General features: G+C 51.7%; 4 protein-coding genes across 6 annotated transcripts; 1 reads left to right on the top strand and 3 right to left on the bottom strand.

The window, feature by feature from the left end:
- Window positions 1-10: 10 nt before the first annotated feature.
- Window positions 11-12,585, bottom strand: LOC120893801 (protein dopey-1 homolog). 3 transcript variants are annotated; one of them, XM_040295910.1, is made up of 9 exons: window positions 10,683-10,964; window positions 2,978-9,987; window positions 2,757-2,904; window positions 2,522-2,674; window positions 2,247-2,442; window positions 1,767-1,778; window positions 1,344-1,511; window positions 1,126-1,264; window positions 11-1,057 (listed from the first exon to the last, which is right to left on the bottom strand). In XM_040295910.1, the coding sequence occupies exons 1-9, from the start codon at window positions 10,708-10,710 to the stop codon at window positions 845-847; spliced, it is 8,067 nt and encodes a 2,688-aa protein (XP_040151844.1). In that variant the 5' UTR covers window positions 10,711-10,964; the 3' UTR covers window positions 11-844. The 3 variants fall into 3 exon arrangements, with proteins under 3 accessions (XP_040151844.1, XP_040151845.1, XP_040151846.1); XM_040295912.1 differs by lacking the exon at window positions 10,683-10,964 and adding an exon at window positions 11,912-12,585 and having other exon boundaries at window positions 845-1,057; XM_040295911.1 differs by lacking the exon at window positions 1,767-1,778.
- A 129-nt stretch (window positions 12,586-12,714) lies between these two features.
- Window positions 12,715-15,618, top strand: LOC120893808 (xyloside xylosyltransferase 1). Its single transcript, XM_040295921.1, has 2 exons — window positions 12,715-12,935; window positions 13,011-15,618. Exon 2 carries the CDS (start codon window positions 13,291-13,293, stop codon window positions 14,557-14,559), a length of 1,269 nt encoding a protein of 422 aa, XP_040151855.1. The 5' UTR covers window positions 12,715-12,935; window positions 13,011-13,290; the 3' UTR covers window positions 14,560-15,618.
- LOC120893805 (otefin) lies at window positions 15,605-17,453 on the bottom strand. The gene has a single exon (XM_040295917.1). It carries the CDS (start codon window positions 17,281-17,283, stop codon window positions 15,868-15,870), a length of 1,416 nt encoding a protein of 471 aa, XP_040151851.1. The 5' UTR covers window positions 17,284-17,453; the 3' UTR covers window positions 15,605-15,867.
- A 130-nt stretch (window positions 17,454-17,583) lies between these two features.
- LOC120893807 (monocarboxylate transporter 12) lies at window positions 17,584-19,356 on the bottom strand. Its single transcript, XM_040295920.1, has 4 exons — window positions 19,124-19,356; window positions 18,585-19,058; window positions 18,229-18,507; window positions 17,584-18,156 (listed from the first exon to the last, which is right to left on the bottom strand). Exons 1-4 carry the CDS (start codon window positions 19,193-19,195, stop codon window positions 17,671-17,673), a joined length of 1,311 nt encoding a protein of 436 aa, XP_040151854.1. The 5' UTR covers window positions 19,196-19,356; the 3' UTR covers window positions 17,584-17,670.
- Between the last annotated feature and the right edge of the window lie 956 nt (window positions 19,357-20,312).

Raw genomic sequence — 20,312 nt, 5'->3', positions numbered from 1 at the left:
TTGATAAAAATGTATTTGAAACAGCTTTTATTGATCATTTTATTGAATCATTCTTTGCTTAACGCATCAATCATAAATTACGATAACATTCTTCTGCGCCCTTCCGATTACTTCTTGCATCTATAGATAAAGCATACATACAACATTCGTCTAACGGTTATCATTATCTTGACCTTACTTGTTAACATCACACTTCGTTTCCGCCACACACGCACACACCTCCCCCACTGCACTACTCCTCGCAATTGCATTTTCACACTACCAATATCTCTCAACCAACACGTGCCCCTCTCTCTCTCGATTAGACGAATATTTAGAAACATTGATAGGTCAAATATGGTCGTAATATCTTAAAATCACATAAACATATACACACACACACATACTTAGACACACGCAGAGACACACACACACACACGTTCAAGACCGGCACAACCGGGTTTCTACTCAGTTCGTGCCTTTCGGTTGCGCGAAATACTAAATTATGTTAATCTTATCAGCGTAGAGAATTGCCAAAGGATTCACCACTCTTTGTCGGAAACAGGATCAATGCTCTCGAATTGACTATGAGAAATGGAGCTCACCAAAGGGGAGGGAAAGAACGGAGCACTTACACTACAGCAAATTACGAGCACACTCTGGCCTGCCATGGGTCCTACTGCTTCTACTCGAGGAGAGTTACAAAAAAATACTGAAGTAAATCACGAATCGGTTTCGAATGGTGATGGATTGCGTGGTCGTCGACTGGCGCTAACCCAGTGTGGCGTGTCCCTGCTGTTCGCTCGCGCTCTCTTTCACTCTTTTACTGTAAGAAGTGCTATTACTAGAAGTAAGATTGCTGCTACTATTTAGTCGAGGGGATTTTCTCCAGAAAGTCCAGTGCCAGTACGTGCTCTACCTCCTCCAAGCATTGCTTCGTGTCCTTCTCCGTGTCACTGTACGAAATGTGCGAGGGCCAGCGCATCGAGAGTGTCGAGAAGAAGCCGTATAGGTCCTGCAGCGTGTTGATCGACTGGCAGGTCAGCATGATGTGCTTGCCTTTGGTCGTTTGCGTTTTCTGTTGGTGGGAGGACATGCAGATTTTGCATTAAAATGCCTGGAACATGCCGCACTGAGACTACTTACCGGCGAGTGAGATGTGTAGCGAAGATCCATTAACTGAGATATTCTCGAGACGTGAGGTATGAAGGCCATTTTCTTCTCATCGTAACCGCCCGTTTTGTGGAGGTTCTCGTTCTGACTGCTAACGAATGCCCATCGATACCTGACAAGAAAAAGGGCGAACAAAACGCACAAATTACTCTCAAAGATCCTACGGTGTTAGGCGTACCCCTTTTGCTTACATTTGGAAGTGTGGCAAAATGGTGGCCGGCAAAACGCAACCCAACTCTAGCAACTTGGCCGTCTCCAGCTGCACCATTCGCCAGTGCGGATGCCCGTACGAGTAGAGCCCGTTATTCGTGTTCGTGACCCAGGCCGTATCCAGTCCCGACAGCATGCGAATATGTTGACTGAGAAAAGTTGACCCCAAAATAGAAAAGAAGAAAGAATCACTAACATGTACTCTTGTCGAGCGCCCTCTGCTTCTAAACTACAACTAAAATCCCTTCGAAATACACTGCGTTGTCATGGCCACGATCACGTCCCCTCGTCCCCGATTCGTGCAGTGTGTTTTCGATTAATAACCACAAGTGTGCGTTTGTGGCTGTGTATTGTGTGTGTGTCGGTTTTCGCTTTTTGTGTGTGCATATTCATGTCATTCTTACCTCGATTGGGACCTGTTATTGCAAGGTTGGGGGATGATGGTGTTTCAGTATCAAAATGACGAAATACAAACAACCAATGAAGGAACAGTGATTTTTTTTTGGTTTTGGTGTATGTGAAAACAGTGGAAAAAGACAAAGAGAAAATGCGCATATTTAGTCAGCAAATCAACAGTGAACTGAGTACGCCCGAGAATGTAATATCCAACCACTAAAAACAATATATAAATGCAGACGCCACGGCTAATCCGGGGGGTCCCGCATACCAACAACAAATAGAGCGTAGAGGAGGTTACAGGAAAAGAACAAGAGTAATTATGAAATCAAAATATCTAAAAACAAAACTATAGAACCGATAGTACGATAGAACCGAACAGAAGGATTAACACTACATAAAAAACACAAATTTGTTAAACCATAAAAGATCCACATCGAAGCGTAGAGAAGAATCTGTTACTAATGGTTACAAAACCCAACTCATACCTAAATTCTTCCGTGTCCGTCATGAGCTCCTGCTCGATGGAGAGGAACACTTGCACCATTTCGGCAATAATGATCGGCCACAGGCTGGTCACGTGGTCCGCCGACATACGCAGCAGCAGCACCCGGAAGCACAGGAACACCGCCGACTGAATCAACGGTACGACCTGGGGCAATCGCAAACTGTTGGCAAGTTGCTCTGCAATCAAACAGACACAGCATCGTAATTCGTAAAAACGTTCACCATCATTGACCATACCCCCTACCGAATACGCTACCTTGAATTTCCGGCATATATTTGTGGTACTGATCGACTTCGCTGCAGAAAATGATGAAAGCGAGTCGCTTCAGTAGCAGAGCACGCTGTTCATATTCCTGCTCCTTGGACGTAAATATATTCAGCGTTCCCGTCTGTGCTAATGGTAAACGATCTGGGAAGAGAGCAACGACGTTTTGTTAGAATGCGCATTGCCATTTGCTGAAGATCGCGCCACGCCTGCGCCGCGTACTTACTCATAAGATCTCTAAAGGTAGTATTATCACAGGTCATCAAACTATCAAGGATAGTTTTCCAGTACGGCAAGCAGCGACTGTCCATTTGGAAGAAAGCCGTATCCAGTAGCAGATCGAGCGCATCCTTCCTCCAAGCTTTCCGAATGTACTATAACAAGATAAAACCGTGGGTTAGTTTACGGTGCACGTTACAACCAACCACTATTGTTAACTATATCTACCTGATACGTGCTCAAGCTAGCCAACAGATTCGAGCAGGCATGAAACGTCGGAATGTTCTTCACGGTGTGCGTTTTAAGGTAAGGCACAATATTGTACATGACACCGGTGACGATCGTCGTCACCTTGTCCTTCTCCTGCGAGCTGAACGCCACATCGAGCAGGGACGCTAGAAGGGAGGCCAAAATCGACTGTGCCTGTATCGAGTAGTGCTGGCTGGACGGCATCAGCAGCCCATCCTTGCCGGTGCTTTCGATCGAACTGAACTCCTCCTTCACCGAGAGGTTCCTCCTTAACCAGGTGGTTTGTTCGAGACAGGAGCCGGCTACGTTCGAAACCGCTTCCACCAGACGCGACGTCACGTCGTGCAGATCGCGCAGATCCTTCTTGTCCGAGAACGGCATCGTGGGACAGCGCTGCACGAACTCGTTCAGTATCGAGAGTGCCACAAACTGGGCCGTTATCTGCAGCGCCAAACAATCTTTCAGCAGCGCGTACAACGAACTCCAACAGTCTGTGTACTGAGCAGGTGAGACACCGGATATGAGGAAGAAGTACAGCAGCTCCAGTGCGCTCACCTCCAGGTTGAGTCCCGCCGGAGGCTGGTAGATTGGCGGTGGACTCTTTATGACCTGATGCATCGTTTGAATGAACGAATCCACCGACATGATCCGAATGCCGGTGATCAGTTTCACCAGCAGCAGCTGATTGTCGCTCGCTTGGGGCAGCGCTTTGGACATAATGTCGAAGAAATCCACATCCGGCGCTTCACTGCCCGCCCCGTCTGCCCCCACCACCGACGTGGAGGATGACGCCTTGCCCGTCGTCGACGTCGTCGCATCGCTATTGCTTCGCTCATACCAGGCAACAGCGATCGCGGTCAGGAAGTTGGTGCCGTAGTGCATCGAGATCGGGCTAAGGAACTCGAGCAGCTGATGCTTCACCCGCCGGAACTCACTGATGCTAGTCTCCCAAAGCGTTGCGATGGTGATGATGATGCGAGGCAGATGGCTCAGGATCGCCGCTTTAGCCACCTCCTGGTGGCTCTTCTTCACCTGCTGATTGATGCCACCGCTCAGCAGCGAGGACGAGTAGGACAGGAACACGTTCATTATGTTGTTGATGATCTGGCCCGACTGGTTCGCGGCTGCAGCCGTCAATCCGTTGCTCGAACCGGTCGACGCATTGAACATACTGGCTAGGGAAATCTGTTGCGAGCTATCTAACAGGCAGTAGTGGGCAAGAACGGTGATTGCTTCCAGCTGCGAGACGATGTAGTCGATCGATTGCACGAGAATGCGGTCGCGACGCGTCACCCGGTCCAGGTTGATGCACAGCTGGTGAATGACGCTGATCACGATGTTGGTAAGATTGCCGGGCGGCAGGCAGGTCAAACAGGCCGTTATCATATCGGTCCAGTTTTTGTGCACGTGCTGCAACCGATCGCACGCCAGTGCGGACAGGATAGTAGACAGGAACATGGGCTGTTGGGCGAGCAGCAAGTTCGGAGCGTATCGATAGGTACGCTTCGTTTCCGGTGCCACTTTCGTGGGCGAAGCGCTCGAGTTGGTGGCTGTACCGCCCTTGCTGGCCGCTGCCGTGGAAGAGCCACCAACGCTGGTCGTTCCGGATGCTCCGGTTGTCGGTGCTCCCTCGGCTCCATCCGCGCGTTGGAGTGTAATTTCGTGCTCTAACTTCAAAACGGCAAGCAGCAAGCGCAACAGCTCTATCTGATATGCTTCCGCATTTTGTCGCGTACTTTCCGGATCGCTGTAGCGAAGAACCTCGTCCGCGGGACAGGTATACCCACCGGGGCTTGAGAAGTAGTTCACCGACGACGCCAAGCAGTACAGCACAATCTTCTGCACCTTGCACTTCTCCAGCAGGTCCGCTACGTAGTTGGCGAGATTTTTACCCACATCTCGCACCACGGCTAGCAGTTCGCCGAAGATCGTGGTCATCAGCTCGATGCACTCGAGCTGGATCTTTGCGTTCGTGTTGAAATCGTCACGCGAGGGCTGTCTTCCCTTGCCGTCTCTACCCTGATCGGTCTGGTAGCTGCGCGTGTAGTACAGCAGCACGGTGAGGATCACCTCCAGGTACATGCTTCCACGGTACAGATGCTGATGCTCCGAGTCGTCCCGTGCCTCCGTAAAGCCCTTGCCAAAGATGTTGCGCCGGTGGCGCAGCAGCAACGACTTGATGTGTCCACTCGAGACGGACGTCGTTACCGAGAGGCAGAGAAAGAAGCGAGCATCATTCGTGAGGATGTTTCGCAGCGTTTCGATCGTGTAGAGCACCTGCTTCGTGTTGAACACCGACTCGTACACGAGAAAGTGCGTATGGAAGGGATACAGTTTGTTCCCGTTTCGCCAGCTCTTGATGCGTGTGAACGTCACCTTGGGTGCGGGCTTGTCCTCCTCATGGCCTGTATAATCTCCCGACGCACTGGTGGTGGTGGTTGTGGTCATCGTGATGCTTCCATCCTCGTTCATGATTTCGTCGGTCGTTATTGTTCCATTTACCGACGGTGACAGTCCATTAGTCAGCGTGTAGGAAGATCCAGAAAGTAGCGAGTCTTCACCCGCTCCAGAAAGATTTCCCGACGAGATGAGGTACGTTTTGCGATTCCGAAATCGGTCGCTTGATTTGCTGATAAAGTCCACGATCGGACCGTCCTCCACGTACCGTTTGATTGGTTCGTTATCGACGTATCCCTCCGAGCCTCGTAATCGACCGTTTCGTTGCTTTCCCCGTCCATGGCCTGGAAAATCAGACTCACTGTCGTTTGTGTCATCGAGGTCGGATGTTGATCGATGGAATTCCTTCTTGCCGAACTGGGACGAACTTCCGCCGGGGGTAGCCAGTGAGCTCGGTTCCGATATACCGCTGTCCATGTCACCCGCCGCCAAAAGACCCATAGAGTTGGATCGATTTCTCATTCCATTGCCTTTCGACGGTTGACCCGCAATGCTACACCCCGGTAGTTGGTCCGATTCTAGTGGATTGATAATTACCGATATTTTCCCATACTGGCCTCCATCGTCTCCCAGCTCGGACGATTGCTGAGCCGTCTTCTTTCCAACACTCTCGTTCGTCACGTAATTGGACACGATCAACTGACCACTGCTTCCGGGAGCGCTGGAACGTCCCGGATCGCCTCCCTTCGAGCTTCCACTGCCTCCACCGCCAATCGAGACACCAAATATCTTCTTCTGTATCGATCTGATCGGACTACGCTTCTTGCCCAATCCGGCCGCCGGATCCATATGGTACCGTATCTGACCGTCTTCGGAACTGACCGCAAAGCAAGCCTGATTCAGCTGCACATCCGCGTCGGCTAGCAGCTCCTTCTCCCACTCGCTCACCGAACCACCGTTTGCTGCCCCACCGTCCTCAAACTCTCCTCCCGTACCACGCAAACGCTTCGGGCAGAAAACGCTCAAACGTTTCGTGCTTTCGTTGAGCAGAATCTTCAGCAACAACTTCAAGATTCGTCCTATATCTCCACGCACCAGCGCTTCCCGCAACCAGTTGGCAGTTTTCACCTGAATCGACACATTCCGCGGCAGGGTGAGCGAATCCAGCACCAAGAAGAGAAGCTTCTCAAACTCATTCCCGTGATACGTGTCACGGCCGAGCTTCCACAGCAGTTGAAACTTTCGGAAACCCTCCGAATCAATCTTCAGTTCCGTTTTTGCCAGCACCGGCGTTTGCCACAGGGCGTGCAGAGCGGACGGATCCTTCCGCCGTACCGTACGCTCCACCACACCGCGATAGTGTGCCTCGGCCGTTTCATCATCGTCAAACAGGGTTTGCGGCACCAGCAGTCGATTGATGATGACGTCCTCCGTAAAACGACTATCCAGGCAATTGTGTATGCGATATAGCAGCAAACTAATGGCGCGTGCCTCGGGTCGCGACGCATCCAGATAGTCCCAAAGCATGGTGGTCAGCACTTGGAACACTTTCGTGCGCCTTTCCAGACAGTTTACGTGCGACAGCTTCAACAGCGGCATCATGAGCACGATCGTTTTGCCGTTGCCGGAATCCTTGGAAGATTTCTTCCCGTTCGTTCGCAGCAGCCCAATCATATCGATTAGCGTTTGCGCTGCCGACAGTTGCGTATCGAGATCGTTAACAAAGATTGCCAGCACGGTCAATGCCTTCAGCCAGCCGGGCACATCGTCCAGCCGCTCCGTGTTGCCTGTTTCATTGCGGTAGCTGGGAAACGATGACATTTCCGTCAGCACATTGCACGCTAGCTTAAGTGCGTTTCTTAGCGACTCGCTGATCGAAGTAAGCGACACGCGGGACAATTTTTCATTGCCGCGCACCAGCTGCGCTATTTCGTACTCCTGCTTGCGGTTCAGCTCTCGGTTTGGCGTCTTCGTACTAGTCGCACTGGAGCGTCCTTCCACCGATTGGGCCAGCATGGCAGTCAGCTTTACGCGTGATGATTGGGAGTTTGTCAGCAGTGTTTCAAACACTTCTTCCAGCTCGCAAATCAGCGTGTTTATCACCACCAGGTCCTGATCGTTCGCAGACGCCAAGCCACCAGCGGGATCGTTTGCATTGAGAATAACGTTGTCCTGCAGACTGACATGCTCTCCGCCGGAGCCGTCCACTTGCGATAGCAGCTTCCGGCAGATGTACAGCTCGAAAAACGACACATACTGTCGTATGCACCGATCCAGAATGGGACAGTCGGGTAGTTGCGCGATCGCCGAACCAACGGAACCAGCATCCGAGGGTTGCACCTGTATGATGATTCCTTTCCCCGCGACTCCCGCTTCCTCCGCTACACTGCCAGTGCTGCTGCGGCTTCGAGTGCTGTTTGAGTTACTGCTGTAGCTGCTACTACTGCTGCTACTCGTGCTGCTGCTACTGCTACAGCTAAACCGTTTCCTCTCCATTGTGTCCTCTTCGGCGCCACTTGCCAACTCGCTGCCATTCACACCGGCGACATCGTTCTCCAAGTTTGGCGTCGAGCTCGCTCCAGTAATCTTCAACTCCGACTCGGCCCGGTTGATCTTCGTTTTGCTACCCTTCAGTGAGCCCTCCCGGCTCGAGCTAAGCTCGCTCAGCTTTGTGTATGACTTGGACTTTTTGCTCTTCTTGCTGTACTTTCCACTGCCCGATCCTCCCGAACCTCCACTCCTGCCCTTTTTATGCAGTCCCTGGCTGGAGCTGGACCGCTGAAAGGGTCCATTTTCCATCACCTGCAGAGAGGTTTCGTGTATTTTCGAATCACTGCTGCTCTTTTCCAGATTGTTACACTCCTTCGCCGCCTCGCCACTCTGCAGCCCGCCACCATTCTGAGGCGTTGCACTGGTCCCCCTGCTTATCGAAAGATCCAGCACCTTCTCGGACATGATCATGGGCTGGATTTTGGAGACGATCTTTACCAGCAACCGCAACGACGAGCCCACCTCAATCGAGTGCATGTTGCTTTCGTACGTGGTAAGCATGCGGATCAGCGACAGTAGGAACTTGGGCAGATGGACGCGCGTGGTCTCGTTGTACATCTCCAGCGAGAGCGTTTCCAGCAGGAACTCGGTCAGATGACACACCTCCACCGTGGTGGCCGGGCCGGAATCGATCCGTATCGGATCCGTGTCGGTGCGTTGCCTTTCCGGTCGGGTTGCCGCCTCACGGTACAGCCGCGCCATGTAGTTCCAGATGTAGGCCGGGTCAAACGTCGAGAACAGCAAGTTGGCCGACTTTTGCACCTCCAGATTGCCGTTGCACAGCGATATTGCACGAATAATGTCACACAGCACATCGTCCAGAATGCGCAGCCCTATTTCGGCCTTGTCCAGCAGCGATATCAGTATCCGGTACGGGCTCAGATCGACCGGAGTGTGCGCAATGCTTTCCTTTAGCACCATCTTGAAGGCGGCTATCAAGCGCTTTTTGGCATGTCGTTCGAAGTACGTGTTCGGATCGTACGGCTCGGTAGAGCTTCCCTGCAACGCGGCTGCTGTACCTACGGCTGCCGCTCCCTGCATATGTTTGCCCATGCTGGTGTCGGATCCGAGCAGCCAGGAGTAGAGTCGCCGATTCAGCGACATATCCCGCCGCAAGATTGTGTTCAGTGCCGTCTTCACCAGCCGGGTTGTGTACATCTCCGACAGCAGTGGATCGTGCATGGGAAAGGCCAGCAGCAGAAACTCCAGCGTATTGCGCTGCACCAGTATAACAGCATCGCTCAGGCAACTGCACAGCCCATTCACCATCAGCTCCGCGCTGCTACCCATCAGTTCGCGCTGCGCAGCGCACGGTACTTTCTTGTCGTAATGCTCCAGCACGTACGTTATGGCTGGCAGTCGCACGGACGCATTCGTCACGATGCACTCCCACAGACAGGTGTAGAAACATTCGAGCTGCACGGCGATGCACACCTTGTCCAGCAGCTGGTTGGTACGCTCGAAGTGATCCTGTCCAGCTTCAAGGCCCGGGAACACTCCACTTAGGAACCCGCTCAGCGCCGGTCGTAGCTTCTCACCCAGCGGCACGAAATACTTCTCGTAGATGGAAAGCAACGTAGGCCGTACGTTCATCGCCGAGTAGCCTAGCAACGGGAACAGCCCCGCACTGTAGATGAACAGCTCCGAGGCAAGCCTCTCCACGCCAATGTTGCTGAAGATGACGTCGTACGATTCCAGCGCTTTCAGATGAACGCCAGACGGCAGGGCCGGATGCATACATTGTGCCAGGCGTTTGGATATTTTGATCCGCCGCGGAATGATCTGATACTGTGCGTTCGAGCTGATCACTTTGTTCAGCTTGCCGAGGGCCGAGATGAGATCGGCCCATTCGCTGGAGTATTCGAAGTTCTTCAGCGCCTTATCTATGTTCGAGATGTACACGCGGTACTTCTGCTGCTTCATCAGATCGTACTCCTCCATCAGACCGGACCCGGTTGCACTGTCCATGATTGACCGAGGTTGGGGCGGCGTTGTTGTTGCCGGTGGTGGTGCTTTGCCACTTTTTGTGCCGTTAAACAGAGCTAAAACAGAAAGACAGAACGAAGAAAGACGGTTAGAAACGGCTCCGCTGAACAAACACCAGGGCAGGGTGTCTCTGTTTGTTTAAACAGAAGTCCCCCAGAGCTCATTTCCGCTCGCGAAACAACATAACACGCACATAGGACCACATGTTGCATGGTGCTTTTCGTTTGAATAAAAGTAAAAAAAAGGTGATAACAGCCGCAGCCCAAAAACCGGTCGCCTTGCTGCGGGAGAGCCTTCTGCACATACACACAGTGTGTGGCGGTGAATCCCCCCACAGTAGATACCAATTTAGTTGGGGCCTGTTTCGAACCACAGATACCGCCGCAACCCGCGTGTGTGTGTGCGTGCTTGTGGTATATGGAAGATTACACGCAACCAATCAACCGATCCGAAACCGACCTACTAACTCTGAGAAGGACAGATAAGTGGGCATGCATTGGCACTGTCTTCACACAATAGGAAGATGTCTTCGACAAGCCCGAAGATACACACTCCAGTCCTCTCTGTCCACTTGTACGCTGCACCGATAGGTAAACAATCTCCCCGTACTGGTGTCCCTCGATAAGAGAGTAATAACTGCAGCAGACACATACAATCTGAAAGCACAGTGTGAATATTCGATGTCGTGCTGCTGTGGTCAAGGTTGCCCTTCAAGGTGCCCAACAACTCTACCTCTACCCTTTCAACCAACCTTGCTTTTTCTTGCTGCGGGTTTTCATGGTGCTCGCGGTGCAGTGTGCACCTACCTCCAGGCAAACCAAGAACACCGAACCGAAGTAGCCCCTGAGGTTGCAAAATTCCACCTTTTCCTAAACACTGCCTTCCAACACGGCACACCGCAACGTAGTGTGTTCGGGTGGCTAGATGCGGCGACGGCGACGACCACGACCACGACGACCACGACGACAACGACTGGCTGTTAATAAGCGACGACGACCCCCTCCATCATTACCGTGCGCTGTGGATCCACTTCGCACAGGGCCATCGCACACAGCGGCAGCAGCAGCAGCAGCAGCAGCAGCAATAGCATGGAAAAGGTGATTTACACTACACCATTGTGTGTCGGTCGGTCCGGGGCCCGTTCTCTCGCATCGCAGCGCTTGCTTGGTTGCTGGTTGATGCAATTTTCGTGTGATTCAACAAAACCTATCGCTCACCGCGCTCCATGAGAAGGCGAACAGAACAAACGGGCGGGGGAAATCCGATTGGAAATACATACATGCGCCCTTTTTGTACAGTGCGTTGGTCGTTGGGCGGCTGTCGAGCTACGTTTCTGATAAGAGAACAGGCCGGAACGGTTCGAAAATTCCGATAGTGTGCGCGCGTCTACCCGCCCTCCCCACACATCATAGAACAAACAATTCGGACAGGTTGCGGTATCTGACTCATCACAATTGCGCTCACGCTGGGCAAACCAACGCAGGCCAAGCCAGGTAGGCCAAGCCCAATGTTACGACCGAGACGTGAGTCGCCCCTACCGGGAGACAGGGGCCACACACCAAAAGGTAAATTGCGATGCCCCTTTAGCGAATCAGGGCAAACAACAGGCGAAACCCCATACAGTACAGTTATCTGCGGCCGGCTGCGTGTGTTGCTGGCGCGCAGGGTGAACCACACCAATCGAATTACGAACGAACGAACAAACACCCACAACCCAGGCGCGGTGGCGGCGGCGGCGGCGGCTCTCGCCTGCCGTAACACCACTTCCCGGTCTCACTGCGCAAACGGCGAGAAAAACTTTTGCGTAGTTACGTACATTACTATTGCTGGTGCTGCTGCTGCTTGTGTTACAGCTGCCTCGCCTGAGGGTGGGTTGGGGTGCCATCCACCCACCCCCCTGTGCATATATATTCTTGGATCCGTTATCCATAAACCTTCTTCCCCCACCCCGCCGCGCAGTTTCGCCCATTCATTACTTACGTGTGCTTCTTCTTCCCCGCTGCGCTCATGTGTGCCTCGTTTGCACAACTTCGCCGCCGCCACTCCTCCACTGCGTCTTCTGAAACAGCTGGCCTGCCTTCTTCTATCCACACACACACACAGACAGGCACGCACACACTGCACCCTTCCCTTCTCCTCTCCGTGTGCTCTTCCGCGCTCTTGATCTATTTCTTTGTGTGATCCACTTTGGTGCTCCCGCTGCTGGGGCTCTTGCCGAGCATCGTGCACCTTTCTCCTTTCTTTTGTGGGGTAGGGGGAGGATTTATCACCCGTGTTTCACCCCCACAAAAAACACTCACTGCACTATCGTGCCCGATCGACTTTACAAACGCGTGTGGGTCGCGAAAACGCCACTTTTCCTTCACAAAACCGCAAACCCCCGAGATCTGTGAGTGTTGTGCGCGTACTATGTGGGGAAAAAATCGATGATGTAGACGTCTCGCAGGAGCAGCAGCAGCAGCAGCAGATAAACAAGCTCTGGCGCGTTTGACAGCTCCTCCGAGCGAAATGAACACACCGAGTCACGCAGTTTCACACAGAACGAGCGCTATTCATTCACCACAAAACACAACAACCGAGACCCTTTGCGAGAAGCGTATAACGTGAACACCGTCTTCGGTTCGAATCCGCACTCGCCCGAGGTCCACGCACCCGTTTCTTTTCTGACTCACAACTGAATTGCCTTTGTTGACCTCTCGACTCTGTGTGAGTGTGTGCGTGTGTTGCTATTTACGTTTTCTATTCTTCTTGCTCACCGCCCCTCCGTTTGACACGAAACGTCAAAAGCGCCCCCACTCCTGGCTGACGTTTTGCAAAACAACCGAAGCTGTCAGGCGGGGGCCAGCTTTTCCAACAACTATCGTTCCTCCCCCACCCTGCGCCGAAGGGTAGTTGCGCGAGAGGGTGGCAAATTAAGGGTGGAAAGCCCCCGCGAAATGTCATCGAGTGCAGAAAAAAGGATAATGCGAGGGCTGCAAACAGAACACTGAATCGCACTGGAAAGGTCTGTAATTTGCAATCATCTCACGGTGGAGGAGATATTCCGCGCCCGAGTCGTATAATGCTGAAGTGCTTCTAGGATACGGCGCGCGTCTGTGTGTGTGTGAGTGTGTGTGCTTGGCTCGTACCTGGAGGAAAAAGGATCTCGCTAGCAAAAGGAGGCCACGCCATCTCCGAGCTCTGATTATGAAACTAGGTCCCTGTCCTGGGGACGTGCGAGCAGCGTAAACACAGTGGAGCACAGTGGCGCTGACGCGTGATTGGGGGAACGCAACGGGCAAGCTCTGGCTCTCATCGATTGGTGGCAACGACGTCGACGGTGGTGGCGCTGGTGGCTCGCACTGCCACGGATCGGTCTGATGGGCATGAACAAGGCGCTGCTGGTGTTTATCGTGGCCAGCGGCTTTCTGCTGTTCATCTACGCGAACAGTAGCGTCTTCAATCGGCACCTGGTGCAGAAGGATGTGCCGGAGCGGTTGGCGGCGGCGGCCGCCCTAGTGCACCGGAACCAGCACCCGCACCATCATCAGCACCATGAGGGCAAGCACCGGAACGGCACGGCGGCAGTCGGGGAGGATGGTACCGGTGACGCATCGCAGTCGGCGGCGGCGGCAGCCAGCAAGCTGAAGCGCGTCAAGTACGTCTCGAAGGGCACGAACGATACCGAGTATAACATCTTCCTGATCTACACGAAGGAAAGCCAAAACATGATCCTGCACAGCCAGCTGGAGCTGTTCCTGCGCAGCCTGCTCAAGTACAGCACGATCGAGCTGCACCTGCACGTGATCACGGACGAGCAGAGCGAGCGGTCGGCGGAGGAGCTGATCAAGCAGCAGATCGAACGATTTCACCGCACCGCATTCTACACGCTGTACGACGTGCGGGACTGTGCGGAGAAAATCAGCGACATCGTGCATGGCATGATGCCACTGTTCAACTACCGGTCCGGCAGCTACTACAGCGATGCCTTATTTCTGCTGTCGCTTGGGCTGCACCGGATCGTCGATCGGAACATGCGCCGGGCGATCCTGATCGACTGTGACGTCGTGTTCCGGGCGTCTGTCAAGGAGCTGTTCGATCAGTTCGACCAGTTCGCACCGGACCAGCTGTTTGGGTTGGCGCCCGAGCTGACGCCCGTCTATCGGCACGTGCTGTCCCGGTACCGGATGAACAATCCGCAAACCAGCTTCGGCAGCCCGTACTACCTGGACAAGGTGCCAGCGGCAACGGACATACAACCGTTGGGGAAAGATGTGCCGCGAGGCAAGAAAGCGCCCGCATCCGAACCCCGACACCATGGCTATCCGGGGCTGAATTCGGGCGTCGTTATGCTGCACCTGGATCGAATTCGACGGTCGCGAATTTACGAGGAAATCATCAAGGAGTCCACCGTGAAAAACATGGCAGAGAAGTACTCCTTCCAGGGCCATCTGGGCGATCAGGACTTTTACACACTGATGGGGTTCGAGTTTCCCGGGCTAATCTATCGGCTGGATTGCGTCTGGAACCGGCAGCTCTGCACGTGGTGGCGGGAGCATGGATACAGCGACATCTTCGACAGTTACTTCCACTGCGAAGGGACGGTGAAGATCTACCATGGCAACTGCAACACGCGGGCCCCGGAGTAGGCTGCGCCGAATCACTCTCAATCTCTCTATCTCTCTCTATCTCTATTCGAGTCCTCCGATTGTATGTGTTCGTACATTCCAGTACCCAGTGTCCATCGGTTTAGTTTGTTTTTAAACATTCCATACTAGCGTTTGTTTCCTTGGCCATATTTAGCGTGTAAGGTGTAGTGTAGAATGAGTTATACCGATCTCAGTGCGGAACCACGTGTCTGTTTCATTCACGCCTCCAGGGTACGACACATACGGACGTACCTTGCGGTGGCCGTTGGCGGATGAAGTGCATTTTTCTGTTGTTCTGTCCTAAACTAGTACCTTTGTTTTAACGAGCTCTTCCATAACGCGTCTCGACCGGTCGTTCAACGATATGGGTATGTCCGGCCAATTGTCCAGTTGGAAGATGAGTTTTTAAGAAAAACTACACCTGTCCTAACTTTCTCCCCCCGTCCCGTGCAATAATTACTGTGTTGTGTGACATTGTGTTTTAAGAAAAGTTATGCTAGTTTCTAGTTACAAAGAGCGATTTTTTAATTTGTTGCAAACTTCCTTACTATTAGCTTGTAATATTAGTGCGCGGCTAGTATACATTTATAGCAAGTAGCAACGGTGCGTGCGTGGAGCGCCTGCGAGGGAATTGAGCGTCTTGGTTTTAACTATTCAAAACCTTGCATTTTGAGAGGGGTGAACGAAAAAAATAAGAAATCAAATTAGGTTAGGGTCGTACGAAAAGGATTTGAAGAACCACTGCAACTAAACAAACGAAAAAACAACCCACGTTACTAACGAAAAACCGAAATCTCTACGTACCGTTTACTTATTATCACGAAACACGATAGTAGCAATCGAACAAAAAATCGCGAATATAGGAGCAAATGGGGGCCAACAGTGTCCATACAAGATCCACTTTACATCCAGCCTACTCCGCTGCTGGACGATACAATCGTCTTTGCGCGCGTGCAACCAATAGTACACACACACAGACACATGTGAATTGATCATGTTGTTTGATGGAGAGGAGTGAAAGGCGTAAAATAATAAAAACAAACAGTTTTCCCTTTTTGATATTATATCGTTTATTCGACCAAAAGAACAAAAAAAAAACAAAAAGAAACCTACCATGCTTGTGTAGGTGGTGGGATGGGGCCACGAAGCCTCGTGTATAAATTTTAGCTTTTTAAAATTGACCCACGAACGTTACTGTCCGTGTCGAAGAGAGTATTACTAGGTTTCCAAGCTAGGAAATGCAGTTGGCTAAAAATGGCTTCAAAGGGAATCAAAGTGGAACGATTACAAACGCATACATATGTGAGTTTACAGAAAGAAGAATACAAACAGGAAAATGACCACCAATACGATGATGAGGCTGTAGAAGATCTTCCGGATCGAGTACTTCCGATCGAGTGCCAGCAGCTCCTGCCGCATGGAGCTGCGCACACCGCTCGTCTCGGTTGCTGTCCTACGACCTGCCGTAGACACCGTGGGAGCCATCGTTTGTCGTCCAGCTCGGTACCGGGAGGACGATGAAGCTTCGTATTCCTCACGTGGCGCGTACGTTGATCGTAGCGACGACGTAGTAGTAGACCCTTCAAACATTGTCCGTCTGGAGGGAGATTCGCGCGAAACACCACCGGGCTGCTGGACTGCTTCCGCACGCAAGCGGGACAGACGCTTGGTGAACTCGCTTAAATACGGAGAATCGGTTGGGTCGTACTTTGGACCGGTTTCTTCACGTACCGCCGAGGACATGCTGCTGCGGATCGATGGTGATGCAAAGGTAGGCTTCGGCAGGGTTCGTTCCGTCGTGCCGTACTTCAGCGGGGCCGGTTCAGCAAAGACGCGCTCCTCCTTACCCTTCCGGCTATCGGTCATCGTGGTGGCGGTGGTAAATGTGCGACGCGTCTCGGATGTCGTTTGGCTGTAGGACTCTTTCACTGGCGCTGGTTTCGGTGGTTGCTGTGGCGGTGGCATCGAAACCGAGGCAAGATCGCTATCCTCTTCATCATCCAGCACGATTACATCCATGTCCTGCTCGTTCTTCCCCATTTCCGGTACGTCCACCTCCATCTCTTCCTCGATTGGTTCCGGAACCTTCGGGGCGGCCACCTCCATCTGATGTATGTAGGACGTAGTCAGTATCTCAGCGCGAGACAGCGAAGGGCTCTTCGATTTGCGCTCACGCTGGGTCAACTGTGTCAGCGGAACCATATCGTCGTCCGAGTCCTCGAGTATTGCCGGTACTTTCGGTGCTGCTTTCGTGGACGCTGCGGATGATGCAACATCCTTATCCTTTACCGGGGTAACTCTTCCCGATCGACGCTTCGACGCAGATCCCGGCTCCGGTGGCAATGTTTCGGAGACCTTCGGTGTCGGTTGTGATGCAGAAATGAATTTGGGCAGTTTCGTTGATGCTGCTGCGGTCCCAGCGCTAGCAATCGTAGCTCGACGATTTGTCTGCTCCTTTTTCGCGGTCACGGCGGTTTTCTTCGTGCCAACGGGTTGGCTGCTGACGGGCTCACTATCCTCGTCGGAAGAGTACTTTGTAAGGTGGATTGTCTCACGCCGTGCCTTCCCAGCGCCTCCGCCTCCTCCGTTGGTGGAGATGTGATTTCGTAGCTTTTTGATCAGCACCTTTCGCGTCGTGCTTGTGACCGGCATGTTGGACAAGCCGAACTCGAGCAGCTTCAGCCGCAGCTGATCGTTGGACATATCATCGAAATTATCTGCCATGTTGCGCGTTAGATGCACACCCAAAAACGAACAGACAAACTACTTTTAACACAGATATTTCGATACCGATTACGGACAAAAAACACACTTTCGTCTTGTTTTCCCCCTGTTTACATTCACTGTGGCGCTGTGGCGGTAGCCCGCTTATTCGGGATGATGCTGCCTTTGCGAAAGGCACGGTTATTTGAAATTTGAAAATCCCGGATAAAGCGTGCCATGCGAAACTGTCATCGACGTGTTTTCAGTACCGCATCCTGTTCTTAGCGAACGTTTTCGAAATCCAAACAACAACAAGTCAAGTCAAGTGCAAACGTCCGCGAATTTGTATTTTCTATGCTTATCATCAAATTAACAAACTTAAACGACTAGTAAGAGGTCTGCCACAGGTTAGTTATCGTCTTTAAAGTACATTTCGCACAACCACAGCACGCAGGTCGTTACGAGCAGTAGGTTCTGGGCGTGCAAGTTCAACGAGTAGCTGCCGGTAAAGTCAGCAAACCAGCCAAGGATTTGCCCAAGGGTCAGCACCAGTATGCCCTTCGTTACCATATTAAACCCAAGCGCATTGGGGAGCATCTTTTCGATCTTTCTCTCGCCGCAATATTCCGCCACCGTCAGGTTCTGATTGACGATCGTGATCGAGCGGAAGATACCGTAAAAGGCGGACGTGACCATGAGCGGCACCAGGGAGCGCATTTCGGCCATAACAGAGCGTGCCACCACCAGGCAGATTCCGGCTAGCAGAAACGTGGTACGGTGGGAAAACTCCATCCTATCCACAAACGCCGGGACGGTTATCCTCGTGATGAGATCAGTCGTAGAAAGCACCGACATGCAGTTGGCCGCTTCGAGCATGGTTAGATTGGCAGATTTCTAGTGGAGACGGGTAAATATCATAAATGTAAGTGTTTGCAACATTTTTCAACATGTTTTTAGGTAACTTACCTGTAGAAAGTAAGGAAAAAATAAAGAGAAACTTGTCGACGCTGTGTACGCTAGTCCAAGACCAACAATCAAGTTCAAAAACGAAACCTGCTTGAGAATGGCAAAATCCATCAAGGCAGCTAGTTTTGACCAACCGCAAGATGCTTTCTTGCAAGAAGTTCCATTGGCATGTGAGCTCGGCTTATCCATAGCCAGCAGTGGTTGGCTCTCCCTATCATCTCCCGCCACACTATCCTTCAGGTGCCATTCTACGGGCTGGAGTAAGCTGGCACCAACCACCTGCAAACAAACGGTGACGCATCGAAGCACTGAATGCATTTGATCATTGCACCGCAAAGGGCCACCCCCTCCCTTACCCCATTAAACGCTAGTCCACCGATGATAAGAGTTGTGTCTCTAAAGTTAAAGTTGCTCAGAAGATACTGCACGAGCAGCGGCATCAGAATCTGACCAATGCCGGTTCCTGCCAGCGCAAAGCCCACCGCTCGTCCCTTGCGATGGCGAAAGTAGGAGTTGAGGGCAACGAACGTGGACGACTGTATTAGCCCCAGTCCAAATCCAAAGGTCACACTGTACGATAGCACAATCTGCCACAGTTTGGTACTGTACGAACATAGCGAGAGCGCAGTGCCCGTCAGCAGACTACCCAGAATAGCGGCCTTTCTTGGATTGAAGTGTTTGATAATGGGCCCGGTAATGAGGCCGGAAAAGTTGAGCGAAATGTTCATCACGTTCATCACCAGCGCCGCCCCAAAGGCGTGCTCTCCGAGACTGGCGAGGTAGTCAGCAAACATGAGCCCAAACACAGAGACCAACGATTGATTGAACACCTGTGGATTATAAGACGGCTTAGACGATGGTGCTGGTACTGGTGTCCGCCAGCTACGAGACGTACATTCACCAGTGCACAACCGGCCACTACAACCCACCCAAAGCCACCATCCGGTGGGACACGGGAGGCTCGCATGTCAAACGTGCTTTATTTTACTGTGCGGTAGTAGATTAAAACCTCCGAATCACGCTGAAGCTGAACGCGCGCACTATTTGATAACTTCACACAGCACCACTGCCATGTCCGGTTCCTGGGACATGATCTCGCGCACTGATTCATTGCACGCTTCGGTCTACTGCTTACATTACCGACTGTGTGGACATAAGGGGATGGATTTTATCTCAGCTGTCCGCAAACATACGCCCGAATCTCCGGTACGATATCGCTTGCTCTCCTCCTCACAACCAACACTGCTGTGGGTGGGAGATAGAAAAAAAACGAACGAGAAATCCCTATCCCTATCCTATCGTCGCCTATCTACGTGAGTGCAGCGTGTGAATTATCAAGCAGCAGCAGTGTTGATGTTGCAACGGATGCCAAAGGTAAGGGAAAAGCGTGTATGACCCGCCTGGGCAATCACGCCCGTCTCGTAGTAACGGTTGATGTGCTTTTGTTTTGTAGCAAACCATCGAAAAAAGAGCGCGATCATGCCATGGCATACCGGTAGTCAGATAAGCAAAAATGCATACAGTAGCTCCGTTCATTGAACTTTTGGATTTGAGAACGTATTCTTTTTGAATTTTTGTTGCCATGTATCCGGAATGACTTCGGAATGGGCATCAATTGACGATTGTTTTAGCAGATTGGTCGAGATTTATCGTTCTTTATTGGAATTCAAGACATTGAGCTATGCTATAGAAACTAGTCAATAGAGGATTACGGAAATCATCGTAAGTTTCCACAAAAACAAAAGTGTGGAATTACTAGATAATTACAGTTCATATAAAATTTCATCTTAGTGATTTCGTAAAACAAGATCTGGGATTGAAAGTTTCATGCTTTTGAAACAATAGGTTTGGGACACGATGGAAATGGATTCGATCGAAAGCAACGGTCGAAAACTTTGTCGAACAGTATGGAATAAACCAAAGCGATTCAGACAGGAGCAAACCAAGAGGTTGAACCACAGTAGCTGCGACATTGGTGAAATGGAACAAAGTGGATGGAAATCTGCTTTTATTTTCAATCAAATTTAATAGAACGGAGAAATGGTAGAAATATCAACCAGTCGTAAGATTTTAATGAAAAAGAA

Source organism: Anopheles arabiensis, chromosome 2, assembly GCF_016920715.1.
Source record: "Anopheles arabiensis isolate DONGOLA chromosome 2, AaraD3, whole genome shotgun sequence".
Taxonomy (NCBI): Eukaryota; Metazoa; Arthropoda; class Insecta; order Diptera; family Culicidae; genus Anopheles; species Anopheles arabiensis.
Note: the sequence above shows the minus strand (reverse complement) of the source record. Positions and strands in the feature narration are given on the sequence as shown.

Bases quoted from the DNA above. Each gene is read 5' to 3' on its own strand.
- LOC120893801 (XM_040295910.1), bottom strand. From the start codon at position 10,710: ATGAAAACCCGCAGCAAGAAAAAGCAAG. The intron at 9,988-10,682 runs GTTGGTTGAAAG...TTTCTGTTTTAG, and splicing joins CCGCAGCAAGAAAAAGCAAG to CTCTGTTTAACGGCACAAAA. The intron at 2,675-2,756 runs GTAAGTACGCGG...CTCTCTTCCCAG, and splicing joins TACCTTTAGAGATCTTATGA to ATCGTTTACCATTAGCACAG.
- LOC120893808 (XM_040295921.1), top strand. From the start codon at position 13,291: ATGGGCATGAACAAGGCGCTGCTGGTGTTTATCGTGGCCAGCGGCTTT.
- LOC120893805 (XM_040295917.1), bottom strand. From the start codon at position 17,283: ATGGCAGATAATTTCGATGATATGTCCAACGATCAGCTGCGGCTGAAG.
- LOC120893807 (XM_040295920.1), bottom strand. From the start codon at position 19,195: ATGCGAGCCTCCCGTGTCCCACCGGATGGTGGCTTTGGGTGGGTTGTA. The intron at 19,059-19,123 runs GTACGTCTCGTA...TATAATCCACAG, and splicing joins CCGGTTGTGCACTGGTGAAT to GTGTTCAATCAATCGTTGGT. The intron at 18,157-18,228 runs GTAAGTTACCTA...CGTCTCCACTAG, and splicing joins TTTTTCCTTACTTTCTACAG to AAATCTGCCAATCTAACCAT.